Source organism: Austrofundulus limnaeus, unplaced genomic scaffold (genome assembly GCF_001266775.1).
Source record: "Austrofundulus limnaeus strain Quisiro unplaced genomic scaffold, Austrofundulus_limnaeus-1.0 Scaffold80, whole genome shotgun sequence".
In the NCBI taxonomy this organism is placed as follows: Eukaryota; Metazoa; Chordata; class Actinopteri; order Cyprinodontiformes; family Rivulidae; genus Austrofundulus; species Austrofundulus limnaeus.
The window spans coordinates 95,738-111,744 of NW_013952482.1; the positions used below are offsets into that span (position 1 = coordinate 95,738).

At 38.3% G+C, this 16,007-nt stretch overlaps 2 protein-coding genes across 2 annotated transcripts in view; both read left to right on the forward strand.

Moving 5' to 3' along the window:
• The first annotated feature begins 2,899 nt into the window (after positions 1–2,899).
• Positions 2,900–6,813, forward strand: LOC106519611 (perforin-1-like). Its single transcript, XM_014011358.1, has 6 exons — positions 2,900–4,022; positions 4,950–5,092; positions 5,191–5,329; positions 5,406–5,486; positions 6,038–6,531; positions 6,623–6,813. The coding sequence occupies exons 1-6, from the start codon at positions 3,762–3,764 to the stop codon at positions 6,759–6,761; spliced, it is 1,257 nt and encodes a 418-aa protein (XP_013866812.1). The 5' UTR covers positions 2,900–3,761; the 3' UTR covers positions 6,762–6,813.
• A 1,914-nt stretch (positions 6,814–8,727) lies between these two features.
• Positions 8,728–16,007, forward strand: part of si:ch211-14k19.8 (uncharacterized) — a 10,624-nt gene continuing 3,344 nt past the window's right edge. Inside the window, exons 1-8 of the mRNA XM_014011371.1 lie at positions 8,728–9,323; positions 9,960–10,334; positions 10,604–12,241; positions 12,339–12,427; positions 12,510–12,568; positions 13,800–13,963; positions 15,305–15,470; positions 15,545–15,736. Coding sequence (XP_013866825.1) covers positions 9,281–9,323; positions 9,960–10,334; positions 10,604–12,241; positions 12,339–12,427; positions 12,510–12,568; positions 13,800–13,963; positions 15,305–15,470; positions 15,545–15,736 — 2,726 coding nt within the window. The 5' untranslated portion in view covers positions 8,728–9,280. The remainder of the gene's footprint in view (positions 9,324–9,959; positions 10,335–10,603; positions 12,242–12,338; positions 12,428–12,509; positions 12,569–13,799; positions 13,964–15,304; positions 15,471–15,544; positions 15,737–16,007) is intronic.

Below are 16,007 nucleotides of genomic sequence, written 5' to 3' on the forward strand. Positions count from 1 at the left end.
ACGGCAGTGTGTAGCATACTCTCCTCTCATTGGTCAGTCAATGAAACCCTCGCTGATTGGTTGTACGCTAAGCGACAGCGACAAAAGTTTAACGTTTTTCAACTTTCATGTCGCATCGCAAGCTCGCGTGTGCACGTCTACGTGAACGAGCGCGAAATTTCACATGCACTATTTTCGCCGGTCGCTTAGCTGGAGGAGGGCAAGAGATTGTCGCCTCGTCGCACAGGCTCCATAGGAAATGAATGGAGAGTGAGCGACGTCGCCTCCCGTGTGTCGAGCCCTTTAGAAAGAGGTGTCTGAGGGCTCTGACCCTCAGTGCCCCCCAACACCAGATGATTTCTGCTCAGAGACATCTTCTGCATTTAAATTAGTCTTCTCTGGGTTTTTAATCTGATTGGCAAGTCACTGTGTTTATAATATTAACAACAAAACATTGTAGAAGGAAATGTTTTTTTTCTGTTGTACTTTGATTAAAAAAAGATAAACCAGAATAAATACCAAGAAAGTGATAAGAGATAAGACATAAACAACAGCAAACAATGAATCAACAAATCATATTTTGATTTCAGTTCTGTAAAACCCTAGCTGGAGTCTTTTTTCCCTGGACATTATTTCCTGATTGTTTTATAGATCTAAAGTTCAAACAGAAACCAGCAGATTCCTTATCTTTAAAGCCACGTCTGTGTTTGTTTCCCTCTGATGTGGCAACAAACTCCCTCTCTACAAGTCGTTTATAAAATGTTTGGATTTTAAAACCGAGACTGAAGCGTTGATTGAAATATCCTGGAAAAAACTTCCCTTTGAGATTAACCTCGTCATAAAAATGAGACGACAAAATGTGAGATTCAGATGAATTCTCATCTTTCTGTGTTTCAGGTCAGATGCAGAAGCCTTTTGAAGATGCCTCCTTTGCTTTGAAAGTGGGAGACATGAGTGGTCCTGTTTTCACCGACTCTGGAGTCCACATCATCTTGCGCACTGGCTGAATACACATACACACACACACACACACACTACTTCCTCCACTCTGTATTTACACGTTCAACCAACCAGCCCTGCGATTTGTTTTCGACGACAGAATTAAAGCTTACAACCTGTATGGTGATTATTTTAGGTGGAATGAATTCTTCCATGTGTTACAGAGCAAGTATGAATAATTACACTGACATGAAAGATTATTTCATGATAAGAACAAAAAAACAACAAATATAAAAACTAATATTGTGTGTTGAAACACATGAGCAAAGTTCAACACTATAAAAGCTTGTAACTGGTATGTGCATGTCTCTAAAATGGACCATTTACTGTCTGTTTTTTTTTTTATTATTATTTTCTGTAGCATTTTTTTATTCTTTCTACCAAAGCGGTTTTCTTTCTTTTTTTTTTTTTGTCTAATGTTTAAAAGTTTTAAATGTTACACGTTCTACAGATGTTTATCTGAAGCTCATCTTTCTGGCATCACTCTAGCCTTGCTGTTACCTGCAGATCTGTAGAAATAAATGATGTCTTTGTGCATGGTCCGTCCCCTGAATGTGTTGAGGAAGAACATGCAGGTTTTAACAAAAAATAAAATAAAATCTTTACAGCTTTTAAAACTTGTGTTCAGATGAACTGTTAACACTGTTGTTGTTGGAGAATAAAAGTAAAAAAAAAATGACTTTCTATAGTTTTTTGTCACTTATTTCTTTTCTTTTTTTAGGTTCTTGATTTTTTGATTTTCTGAATTTAAACAAAATAAACACGTTGATCCAAACAGAAATGTTTGTGTGAATTGACCTGATCTGCCTCAGACCAGAGGAAGACTTTTAGTGTTTAATTAAGACTTTGTTGCCTGTAACCTTTTGTAGATTTGAGTCATATTTTTGGTTCATTTTCTGTTCTGAATTTTGATCCAGGTGATGTCCCCCACCTCAAATTGAAACAAACTTTGTTTAAATTGTTCGACATTTAACAGACAGAAACTTTCAGCTCCATTGCCYATCATTTCTGTCTGACAGGTTTTATTTTCTAGGAGGAAATGTGACTATTTGTATTTACACACTTATATCTTATGTTTTACCAGATTTAAGCTTCAGCACATTATGCTGCATCTAATTCAATATCAAAATAAGGGTGTGTGGGTGTGTGTGTGTGTGTGGGGGGGGGGGGGTCTGATTTGGTTATTTATAAGAATTTAGCTGCAGATTTGCTTGTGGCATTTTCAGCAAATGTTTATGAACACACATTTTTTTAAAATAAAATAGCTGCTAATCTGCAAAACTATTGGAAATGGTTAAAGAAACTTGTTTGAAATTGACATTTTGATGACTCAAAGTAAAAAAAAATATTCTGACACTTTAATACAAACTGAAGGTTAAACTGATAGCATAAGTTAAATGAGTAACACAAATTAATTTAAAAATGGTATGGAACAGTAAGCTGAGGTGTGGGCTTAGGTTTGTTATCTTTGTTTTGTTTAAGAAATCCCAGCAGATGATCAACTTTTCTGCTTTAAGTGTGATAAAAGTGCAAAAAAATTCAGAAAGTTCAAAACTAAAATTGTATTTTAATCTGTTGACTGATGAAACTTGAGTTTTAACTTATTAAAAAGTGTTCTGTTAGGATTGAAAAACAGGAGACAACAAAGCACTGTGCTCATTTTCCTCCATAAAGATGCTTCTTATCTCAGCTTTTTCCAAGGTGATTTCCTCAAACCTGTCGATGGTTAATTTATACGATCTTTATCTCTTTATAAAATGTCCCACCCAGAGTCTGTTGCATCTTTATAAACTGTGACCCTCAATTCGTCTTTGATCCAGTGATTCCTGTCCAGCTCAGTTTGATTCACTGGAAGAGGTCCAGCAACAAGATTTTCAGCATCTGGAGAAGGTAAAACCTGTTTAAAATGTTAAAAAAAAGGGAGATGTTGAAACGAATGCACTCCTCCAGGATGAAGCAAAATGAGTCATGTTTAGATTTGTGTCTGAAAGAAGAAAAAGAAGAAATCCTGAAGCAGAGATGGTAAAGAATATTTAAACCATTCATCTTGCAGCATCAGAGGTACTCGGTTCTGGAAACATGATGCGTGTACAGAATGTGAATGTGAGGACAAATGGTGTTTATTGATACAAAATCTGCTTGTGTCTTTCTAAAAGAATGACTGCAGGATTGTTGCATGCTAATGGACATCTGTGAATAACATATGTTGTTTTTTGTAACGGAGAAATCAGGGACATCTGAGTTCAGAATAAGACCAACATTTGCACTTCAGACTATTTTTAAATATATAAAGTCATTATATTGGTTTGGACAGGCYGCTTGATCAGATACAGGTATATTCTACTTTTATACCCATTCTGCAGAACMCCACTTCAAAATTATTGCTTTCAATTACCTTTATAAAACCTCAGTGTATAGAATACCTAAATGTTGCCTGCAGACAACTTCTCAACTTCCCTCCATGTCCCAGTGCCACGTTTTCTGTCTTTGCTTTTTTTATGATTTTTCATAATTTATTAGCTTGGAGAATAATGAAGCTCATTATAGGGTGTAAGGTTATTATTTCGCAGCCTCTCCTCATCCCTATAAAGAAGAAACACCCTGATGAGGTCAGGTTTTAGTTGATATTTTGGATGAAGTAGTTTGAGGAAAAATGTGACGAGGAAAAAAAACATAAAATAAACTATAAACCAATACAAATGCTGTAAAATCTTTCTTCTTTAAATTAAAATAGTGCAAAATAAGGATCTGTTATGTGTGTTTTTGTCTAAAATATTCCAGCCATGACGTCCTGTTCATCTTCAGCCGGTCTCCTCCTGAGCCTCGTCCTCTCTCTGTCTCCTGCTCTCTGCTGTCGCATCGGGAACCACAGCGAATGTGATGCTGCTGTTTTTGTACCAGGCTACAACCTGGTGGGGGAGGGCTTCGATGTGGTCACCCTGCAAAGAAAGGGGGCTTATGTGATTGATGTGAAGACTTACTTTACTCCAGGCGGCACCTGCACACTCTGCTCCAACCCTCTTCAAGGCAACAGGCTGCAGAAAGTAAATCAGAAATGTGTCGAATGAATAGTTGCTCATAACTTTTTTGCTGACACGTCAGTTTTCTTCTTCAGCTCCCAGTTTCTGTGCTGGACTGGCGTGCGTTCAGTCGATGCAGTGCTGATATCTACAGTAGTTATCACTCTTCTAGCAGGTTCGTATTATAATCACAGAACAAGTTATGTCAAAGGAAATACTTTTCCAAACATCTTGACATGGTTTTTTTTTACTCAAGTCTCTTTCAAGTCAGAGTAAAAGCTGTACTCTCTCATGAGAAAAACAAACTCGGAAATTTATAATTATACAAAAAACAGAATCTCAGTAATATTTATGATTTGACTGTTTTGTTCAGTCTGCTTCAACTTGCAATTAGGTGATTAATTCAGTCAGAAATAAACATTTTTTCCAAACTGGTGTTGCATAAACAGTCATCTACAATAAGTAAGATATTAATTATTTATAACCTTTCAACAGGACCCTACTACAAWTGATCTGAACTCTTTTCATATCACACAATTTCATTCTAATTCTATAAATTTAATATATAATATAATACAACTGTAAATATAAAGTGCTTTTGGTTTTTCCTAGTTTACAGCTTTTGTTTTCTCCCCTTTAAATTCTGTTCACAGCTCAATGATCAACACTTACACAGCTCAGGACAGCAATGACTGGAAGGTAGGAGACATCTTGCAATTATTGTTCACATWAAATGAGTTTATGTAATGGATTTATGTAATGGAAGAGATGACCTAAACAAACTTTGCTCTGTTTTTTGTGTTYTATATTTAACTCTGTTTAAATTAGGACACAGTCTAGTGGTTATGATRTGTATCAGTCAGGATTTCTTTAGCTTTGTGTTCCAGAATTAAGCCAAGATTAGAGGTCTAACAAGTCATGARCCTAACTTTTAATTATATATTTCATTAGGTTGGTCTGGATGTTGAAAAGTATGTGTCTGCCGGCCTGGAGGTTGGAGGAACAGGCTCCACTTCTTATAGCTTCGCTTCACAAAGAACAAAAGAGGACCGCTACACTTTCAGTACACATAGGRTCACCTGCAGCCATTATGGGTAGGTGGTAAATAAAAAATACAATTAAAAATGAAAAATACAATTTTTCCATCAAAGTTTTAAAATTTTAGCTAATTGAAGTAATTAATATTGTGCAGCTACCGTGTGTCAACGAGACCCCCCTTCAGCTCCGAGTTCAAAAAGGATGTAAACAGACTGCCGAGTCACTACAGCCCCTCCACCGCTGCTCAGTTCAAAGAGCTCATCAACACCTACGGCACACACTATATCCGACAGGTTCAAACTCACACACTCTTTAAGTCATTTTGTGCATRAAAATAAAAATGATCTTAAACACTGAACTTTGTTTTAGGTTAATCTTGGAGGACGGCTGAGACGAGTATCAGCCTCACGAACCTGTTTGTCCTCACTGAACGGGTTAACCTCAGATGAGGTAAATTAATCATTTGTGGTTGATACAAGATGTTTTATACTTTTCCAATAAYTGTAACTTGAGTCAATCAGTACAGTCAGGAACATAAAAAAATAAAAGGAAACCTCTGCCAGTGTTGTTTTTGGATCAGCAGATGGAAAAAAAAAAACTTGTGAACTTGTGATTATGCTCCTTGTGAAAACGTGATTATGCTACTTTATCATTTTTCACTATTTTGTTTATTGTATACAGGTTTTATGTTACAAAACTTAGCATGTACCTTTTTGAGTGATCAATGCAACATCCATTTGTTTAAAATTTTGTTTAAAAATGCTTGTTTGTTGTAATGGTTGGTTGGACGGATGGACGGATTGACTAGTTAGTTGGTTGGTTGTGTATGGGTTGGTTGATTGAAGGATGAATGGTGGATTGACTAGTTGGTTGGTTGATTGACTGGTTGGTTGATTTAATGACAGATTGGTTCATTATAGGACAGTTWTATAGTTTAATTGTAGGTGTCCAAACATTTGTATACCACTGTTAATCATCTCGTCGCTCCTTTTGTCATGCAGGTCCACTCCTGTTTATCAGTGGGTATTGCTGTTGGTCTGGGAAAAATTAAATTATCTAGTGTCCAAAAGTCTTGTAAGAAAGTTCTAGAGAACCAGGATGTCTCTACTGGCCAAAGCTCAGGTTTGCACCAACACTACACAGAGGTATCAGGAGGCAATGGATGGCTGGGGGAGTTTTCACTAACTCATAATGACTCTTCGGGTTATTTGAAGTGGCTGGACTCACTGAAGGATCACCCAGACGTTGTTTCGTACTCCCTTCGGCCAATTTATCAGCTCATGTCAAGTGAGACACAGAAGGCAGGGATGAAGGCCACCATTGAGAAGTACTTGGAAGACAATGCTGTGAAGATCTCCCCCGGAGAACCCCAGTGCGAGGTGTCAACTAATCTGGCCTCCAACTGCTGTCCTATGCATGCCTCCAAGGGGACGCTGGCAGTGACCATTGTTCAGGCCTGGAATCTGAAAGGAGATCTAACTGGAAACACTGACAGGTGGGTTCACAAAGTCACAGATTCAGATMTTACATTGGWAGACAAGCAATAATGATGCATCTCTTCTGCTTCTTCTCTCTTCTTATTACAGCTATGCCAAGATGCGGTATGGTTCCATATATCGCAGGACCCATATGATCCGATCAAACAATCCCAAGTGGAATGCTTATTATGATTTAGGAGAGGTCAGTAAATTTCTACTTCACAAATATGTTCAAAATGCAATATAACGCCAACAATGAGCTTTACAAATGTAAAGCAAGTACAAGTACTATGGAACAATTTGTGGATTTCCTGCCTCTGATTCTTAGTTCGTAACAATAATTGGTTCTTATATCATCAATAAATGTTCTTAATATTTGACAGATGACACAAAAACAAGCCTTAACTTGATTATAATTTTCTTCTGCAGGTGGACACACAGTTTGGTTTGACTATTGAGGTTTGGGATGAGGACGTAAAGCATGATGACTTCCTCGGTTCATGTGTGAGGGACSTGAGCCAGGGGTCCCGCAGTTTCACCTGCCAGCTAAATAAGAAAGGCAGCGTTGAGGTCAAATACACTCTTAGCTGCGGCCCTCATCTGACTGGAAACAAATGTGAACGTTATAAGCCAGGCCCAATCCCAGAGTAACAAACGCCTTTGGGAGGACTACTTAATTCAATCATGTGTGCTATAAGCACTCTTAGGCTGGTTTTTCTTCCGTGAACAATGTTTGAACATATATAAACATAAAAGCAATATTTGAAATGAAAATTCTACACTTCTGTTGTCTATTTTTATAAAAAGATCAATCAGCTTTGCTCACAATAAATATACAAGTACATGAGTACTGTGTCAGTGTGCCCCAGGGCAGCTGTGGCTACAGTGTAGTTTGCCATCATCAGTGTGTGAATGTGAGTGTGAATGGGTGAATGTCTGTTAGTGTAAAGCGCTTTGGGGGTCCGGAGGGACTTGAAAAGCGCTCTATAAGTTCAGTACCATTTACCATTTACTATGTGTGCCATACCTGTAAAAAAATGATGCACATTTTTAAGTGACTTTTTCTCAAAGTAAAATATGATTCAAAACGTGTGCTTTGTGTTGTTTACATAGTTTTCAGATGGTCTTTTTTAATGTAAATTTTCTGTCAGTCATCTGACTGAATAAAATCAAGACAAATATATATTTTCCTTTTTTGTATGTGTGTGCATTTATTATTGTGATTTTAGACAGTTCTTTGAAATARTTAAAGCAACACATACGCACACATCATTTCACATGATTTGTGGCAGAATATTCGCATGAAGTGTTTACGTATGTAAAAGTAGATTTTGAAAATACAGCTGAATGCAGGACATACATCTACTTTATGAAAAAATAATTCTGGGGGAGTCACTGGATGTCACATAATCAGTGATTAGACATAACTGTACTACATCTGTTGGCAAATCCTTAGCTTTTATATTGCCATACTTTTCAAACTGCTGTTTTACAACAACAGCACGATTGAATTTCTGTTATGGATTTTTGTTTTGATGTGCCACCCCTGGATTTTCAATGCACCCATAAAAAATTCTGSAGGTGCCACTGCTTTCTGTAAAATGGCTCTTGTGATAAAACACTTAAATGTGTAAATAGGGCTGCCACAAACGATAATTTTTATAATCGATTAATCGTCAATTATTTTTTCGATTAGTCGACCAATCAGATCATATGTTAATTGAATATAAAACATACAACTTATCGTGTCAGAATGCAGCTGCTATTATATAACCATCATTAGATTTTAGCTATATGCTAACTAAAAATAATTGCTGTGGAAGGCAAGTTCTGCTCTGCAGATATTACACAGGTTTCTCTTTCATTTTCTTAAAATGATCCCACACTTTTCAGCTCTGTTGCTGGGTAGCCATCATACCAGAGCCTGTCTGTATAATGTCTTGTGACGCCCACGGCCTACACGGTTACCACTACTGTGCATGTGTGTCAAGGACAGAAAGGCAGATGTGGCAGTGGAAGGTGTCAAAGCAGTTTGGAGAGAAAAACAAAGTAAAGAACAAAAAAATAAAGAAAACGATTAATCGACTATTAAATTAGTCATCGATTATTTCAATAATCGATTAGTCGTCGATTAATCGACTAATCGTGGCAGCCCTATGTATAAAATGTTATACCAATCTAGTCCTGGAAATACAAACAATGACTTACCTGACCAAGAMAAAGTATTGTCCCATTAGTCCAAATTATAATTAAATGATTGATGTGTGGTTGATGCAGTGATTCCTTCAAGGAATGTCAGTCCCCTTAATGAAAAGCCTCCTGTACCAGCCGGCTGCTTCCTGCAGTAAAGGACTACAGGAAGTCTTTTACTGTGAGGACTTTCAGCCTGACGTGTGTTAATAAAAACATAACAAAAACAAATGTCCTGCAGAGACCAGAGRAGTCCTCCGTCTCATCTTTTTAGGAGCGACCCGGAGGCTCAAGCAGGACCAGGAGCTGCTGCCAGACAGACGCACGTGTTTCTGATTAGTGTTAATGAGCTGAAGCCCCTGGCTGAAGAGGACAGACACCACGATGGAGGAGGGACGGTCCGTGACGCCTCGGGACTTTATCTGAGAGGCTCTCCGCAGGAAGACCGTACACCATTCGCGCCCTTTCAGTGTTTAGTTTGTTTGTTAAAGCGCAAAGATGGGGTAGACTTCTGAAAAATCTGCACTAATTTGGAAACTAACAGGTCTCCGACTCTGAAATGTCTCAACATTGGAAATGCAGCTCCACGTCTGTCTGTTGCTTTTTCTCCTCAGAACAGGTAGGAGCATTTAACTCTGTTTAACACACATTTTAGACTATATAAAACTGTAACTGTATTATTTATAATTGAAAGGGGGAGGATAAAAATCCATTATTTCAATTTAAATTAAATTAAAAATATTTTTAAAAAGCTGTTTAACCTTGGCCCATAAGAACTYTGAACTCTTGTAATTTATCAAATGCAGTTATGTGAGCTATTTGCTAAGTTTTTATTTATTTACCTATTTTATTGACTACTATATAAATGGATTGTTTTAAAGAATTCMTTTGCATTAAAGATCCTCCCAATCTCACAAGCCACACAGAGACAATAAGATTATTAAGATTATTCTGTTAAAATGAGTGCTTCCTAAAGTTGGGGTCAGGACCCCACTGGACCACAAAATCCTCAGACATTCTCCATATGTCAATTCCCATTAAACATGTTTGACTGGCCTGTTTTCCACTTGTGTTTTTTGTTTACAGTCTTAATTGAATAAAAAAATGTTTTGTGGTTAGGACTATTTGTGTTATCCTYTTGATTAAAAAGGATTACGAGCAAAGGTTTTGTAATATATTTTTGTGGGTCAGAAGCTTAAATTTCTAAATGACTACATTAGCAACCTTTCAGTAGAATCTGTCCATCTTTTTTCAGATCCAGTACAGGCCTGGTCAGACCAACAGTGTGGTGGAAATGTCAGCCTGGACCAACAACCTGGTCACATCAGACTCCCTCTACCGGGACTTTTTAATGACACCCGAACTCTCAACCCCGTTACCCAACAGTCTGACAGAACTGTACAGACCTGCACCTGGCTCTTAGACTTACCCTTGGGTAGGACGGTACTTTTAAAGTTGGATTGGTCAGAAAGTGGCACAGGGGTCTTGGTGTGTTGTGCTGGGAGTGAGGAAGATCGGGTCTTACGGAGGGGGGACATGACTCTGCTTTCCGGCTGTGACGGGAACAAAGCCACCCTCAGCTGGAGGGGAACAGGACACTCCTCGGATTCACTTCGGCTGGTATATTTTGGTGAGCAAACATTCCTCAGTTCAACAACTTTAAAATTTGGGACATCGTGGGCCTAATTTGTGGATCATGGGAGCCTAATTTAATCTGAATAAAACTTGTTTATTTTAGAGTAGAGCTGCAGTCGGTTTGTTCAGGCTGCTGGGTGTGAAAGTGTTTTTGTGCACTAAATTCTTTGGAAAGTTCTTATCTCACTTATTATGATGTGTTGGAGAAATGTTATGATGTTGTGCTTTCCTCTGTCCTCACCCCATTTGTTTCTGGTCATCTAGTTCAGGAAGATGAGAGGAATTCTTCAGGGGATCGCTCTCAGATGGGAAGTACCGTCACAAATATTGCTACTGTTGCTCAGGAGGAGGTGAAGGGCACGGAGGAGGACAGACGTCGCTTCTACAACATTCTGGTGGGGAGTTTTGGCCCTCAATTTGCGTCTAGCACCTATTCTCAGGACAAGGGTTTGCTCCGCCCCACCTTGCCCCAGCAGGGGCTTCCAGTCTCTGGGAGAGCTGATAGGGAAACTCTCCCTTTTCCTGAGGAAAAACTGAACAATGGACCGGATGCATCTGGTGCTTCTCACCTCAMCAACGATCCCACAAGTTCCAGAACGCTCTCATATTCTCAGCACGCTATCCCTGCAGATAGAAAACCCCAAACAGAAAATCCTACTGTCAGTCCAACTGAAATGTCCCGGACTGATTCAATAATGACTTCACTCAGCACAGATTTATTCAAATCTGCATCTACTGAAACATCTACGCTTCGAGACCAAAATGTTACTCAAACAGACCAAAGTGTGTCTGACTCTAGAGTTCTCAACGTTTCACCTTCACAGATGCCATTGGAGCCTAGTACCAGACTGTATCCACTTGATGGTGCTATTGGATCAACACCTCAAGCTCTTCCCTGGACAAGTTGGCAAAGAGTAGATGGATGGAGCTCTGATCCGACCTCCAACCCTTTAAAATCATCCAGTGAACCTCCACAGCATGTCCCGAGCAGTGCAAACGCAGACAATCAACCCACTCAGTCATCTTCACCCGGTTCTAGCGAGACTCGATCGCTCTACTCCCACCTCGCAGAGCTTGACACTGCTTCAAGTTTGGGTGACTCCTCTACAGCTGATGTTCCCACTCGGACCGCTGCTGCTGAGTCTTTTGACAAAAAGTTTGGAAATGCAGATGTTCTTCACACTCTTGCTCCTTCCACGCAGAGTCAAGCAAACACTCCAGGAACTCCTGAACGCTCTTCATACACCTCTGCATGGAAACCAACATTAACAGATATGCAGAACAATACACACATCGCTACGAACTCTACCCTTTTTACTTTTGACAAAGATGTAGGACAAACCCCTGACTTTGTAGGCCATTTTTCTACATACCAAAACCACATGACAAAAATCAAAAACTCAGCTTCTACAGCAACAACCAGTGAAATATTTACACCACCATTCTTTGAGACAATCCCACATGACAACTCTGTCACTGATTCTACTCCGTTATCATCCAGCACAACCACAGAGTCATCTGTACATTCAAACACACTCCAAACCCATGTTTCTCATGGTATTCACACAACTTTAACCTCTTCTGTCTCTGAATCCTCACAAACCTCACATTCATACCATCTTCCATCCTCCACAAACATCACTGCATATAAACAATCCCACAGCTTTATCACCGCCGCAGTAACCTCTCCACCGTCGACTACAAAGTCAGATTACAGGAAGGTGAAGGGAAAGAAAAAGAATAAATTTAGGCAGCAGTCTACCACAGCTGGACCAGCCTTACAGCCCAGCCAGCAGAGCCTTACTGTGTTCACACCCTCTGTTTTGACCGCCACACCCGCTCAGAGCTCCACAACAAGTCCAGTGTTCTACGTTGTAGCAAACCAACCTGCGACAATCAGAGGTACTGTTCACATCACATTTGTGTTATTTTTGGATTGTAATTAAACATCCAGGTCATGTACCCAGGCTCGTTTTTAACTGACTTTGTCTCTGTTCAGTGGACTCRGTTGAGCTTCTCCTGCAGATAGTTGTTGAAGACTTCAAATCAGCTTCAGCTCCTGGTTTGGAGGAAGACACGGCAGCWTGGGTGAGGAAAATGCACAAACCTTGGTGTAAGCCACCCAAATATATTGTGGCTTTTTCACCAATTCTATTTTTTTTAATTTTAGGTACAACCTTACCTACAGAGAGTCCCAGGCTTCAGTAAACTGTTGGATGTCTGGAGCAGGTAAGGTGATGGAGAGAAACCAAGGAGTACATAWAAGCCATTATCCTCAAGTTGTTTGAGAACATTTTACATTTAAATTCTAATGTATTGCCCAAGAAACAAATCATCTAGAAAAAAYTGTTTTGCTGTATTTACAGAATATTTAAAAAACTGCCTTCTATCCTAATTTTAGCAGCATGCTTCAAGSTGGAGCTGGGTGTGGCAGAGCCAACCATATAAACTAGTTCCTATCAAAAGAGCGCCACAGTTTATATAAAAAGACTTTGTCTGTTTGTAACTGACATGTTGACAATAGCTCCCAGTATAGTTTTGCTAAACCTGCAAAATATAATGATTTGAGATCAGTCTGAGACAATATTTATCAAAATAAAGTGGATTACATTCTTTCCACCTACTCTTTTTTCTGGGTGAATGCAGGATCTTTTCTTTGGAATGTCATACGCAGTTATCAAGTGAGCTTAAAGATGAAAACAAATGTTTGAAGTAACCAGATTTTATTATTTAAAGAGTCCTTAATTTAAAGCAACAGTTGGTTTCTGACTTTGTGGTACTGACTTTCTTGTAATAGTTCTTCAACATCACAAACTTGTTTTATTTCTAGTGGATTTTTGTTAACTATTTTTCCTGATACTATTTAGAATTGTTTATATTTTCAAACCCCTGACTAAACTTAAATGGGTAAATGAGTGCAATGTACAAAATGATTTCATACCAGATATTATTTAAATAAACTAGTTCATCATCATGCAGACAGTAAATACTTTCATACAAAGCAGCTAACATGACAACTCACATTTGTCTTTCAGTAAAACAAGAGAAAGTGCTACTAGGGGCAAATCTACAAAATCTGTCATTTTTATAGTTTGCTTGTGAGTTAAACCAAGCAAGAAGACATGTCCTACTTTGTATTTGAATTGTACTGAAAGGAGACATATGTCAAATGCACTTTTTTTTATCAATTAAGTACATTTTGTTGTGCACTTGCGCAGTTCAGAACATTTTATTTCATTCTCTGAGGGGCTTGTGGAGTTACAATAAGGAGAAATTTAGACCAAAAGACTGTTATACAGGCCCCAACTGAATTATTTAAATGTGCAGTAGAATTTTAAAAGCATAATATGTCTCTCAAAAAAAAATCTATCTATCTATGTATCTATCTATCTATCATTGTGACTGGATCATGTTGGTGTTTAAAATGTGTTGACTCTTGCTGTTCTGCTTTCTGCCCCAGTGGTCATGCAGTTCAGAGTCTGGTTGTGTTTAAAACCCGTGGGGCCCTGCAGTGGCTCAGCATGAATGGACACATGTCACTGCTGGAACAAACAGGACTGGCTCAAGCTGTTCACGAGGGGAGGACGTTCAGATCGTCAACGATCACCAACATCACTCTTGGAGGTGAGCCCAGACTGGAATACGTGACTGTAGACCAGATAAAGCCTGGATGGCAGAAGAGTGGTGTAAGATGAGGACAACATGCACAAAGGCTTACACTGTATTTTCAGTTATACTTGTTTTTCTATTTCTTTTTAAGCCCCAAAATACGCACAAACAAAACTATTTCATTCTTAATCTTTTATACTGAATTATCTCAGTTCCAGACTCAGGAACATTATAATTCTAGCTAACTTAATTAAGCTCACAATCCAGTTMAGAAAAACTGAATTAAGGCACCTGGTCTGCTTTATCACATTTGTTTCTGGGGCATATAGTCATCTTACCAGTTTTTGCATTGGTTGCCTTTTAGATAACATTTACTGTACTGTTGTTGGACTTTGAACAAAGTTAGCCTAGTGCTTCACATAATGTTCTGCCTGTAAAAGGTCTACGATGCAGGTAGATCTCCACACACATGACAATCATGACAAATATAACAATCATTAACTAACACTGTGACATAACACACATTTAGTGTGAACATGTGCTAGCACACACATTTAGAAGCTGAGGAACATTCCTGTGAAAAATACTGTTGCTTTGCTGAGTCATTAAAATGAGTTATTTATTTATTTATTTATTTATTTATTTTATTTATTTATTAGCAGTTTTTGTTTCAGTTGCACTAAATCATAGTGAGAAACTTTTACATTTTTATTCTTTTACGACTATTTTAACTAAAGTGAGTACCAATAAAAAAAAAAACCACCATTATTTTGAGTAGAACAACCAAAGGCAATGTGTTTGAAAATAAAAGTGTAACAATTCTGATTTGTCACATCATCAAAACTGGGTCAATATTTAAATTTGTCACAAATTCAACTAAATAAATTATTTCTGCCGATAAAATAAAATTTGCCTTTGCTGCTGTGGAATGATCAGTCTTAAAATGAATAACTTCATATAATACCTGATAGAAACATACCGACAAATCAGTCGATGTCGTCAATTTTTATCTCAGACAGTTCTGGTAATACATAGCCTGAGACTTTCTTTTTTCCTATTTCGTTGGAAGGATTTGAACACTTGTTTTGGTCAGACACCATTGATTTTATTTTGGATCCAAAAAACTAAAATTTCATTAATTTTTAATAATTTTTTATAACATTTTACTTCAGTTCCTCCTCAGTTGGCTTATACGCAGCAGTAGTTTTAACATGACTTTTTCTGAAGAAAACAACCTCTGAAAGTATGAATTATAGAAGTTTCACAGTCAGAAAAAATCAAATAAAAAAGATTGCTTTAAAATAAAAACAAATTGTGAGAATGTTTTGGTAACATTTGATTTAAATCTAACTTCAGGACTGCAGGGTGACGTGTGTGACTGGTTGCTGCAGTGCCCGGCAGGATATAAATGTACCCCTGAGCCCGGCACCACAAACTACAGCTGCTCTTCTGTGTGCCGCTTTGATTACTGCCATCATCACGGCATCTGCACGCACCATCCTGGCCAACTTCCTGTCTGCCGGTAAGYATGTTGGCACAAAAACATCTGCAAATGTCCTAGAAGTGTAAAAATKAGGGTTTTGTTKGCCTCTTCAGGTGTCTGGTYGGTGATGACTTCTGGTACATGGGCCAGAGGTGTAATATGAGGATGACTCATTGGCGCCTTGTTGGTGTGTGTCTCACCATCTTACTCATCATAACCACTGTGGTTGGCTCTTTGGCCTTTGTGGCTGTACGRCACTATCGGGCCATTCTGATCCAGGCCAAAGTGGACCAGACTCGCAGCAGGTAMTCAACACTCAGGAATCAACATTATTAATCCCATTTTTGTTGAAATTCACTGTCACTTTAAGGTTTTAAAGACCACTTTAATAAAATTTTGCAAATGTTGCTACCATAGCCATTTATGTGCTGCCTAATGTCATTAAATTTAGCCATCTTGAATTGCATCGGAGTAGGTGCATGTCCAGTTATTACTATGATATATATTTTTTATCTGTCCAGTGGTTTATGAAATATTTTGCTAACAGAGTTGACTCTACCATTAAATGCCAAAAGC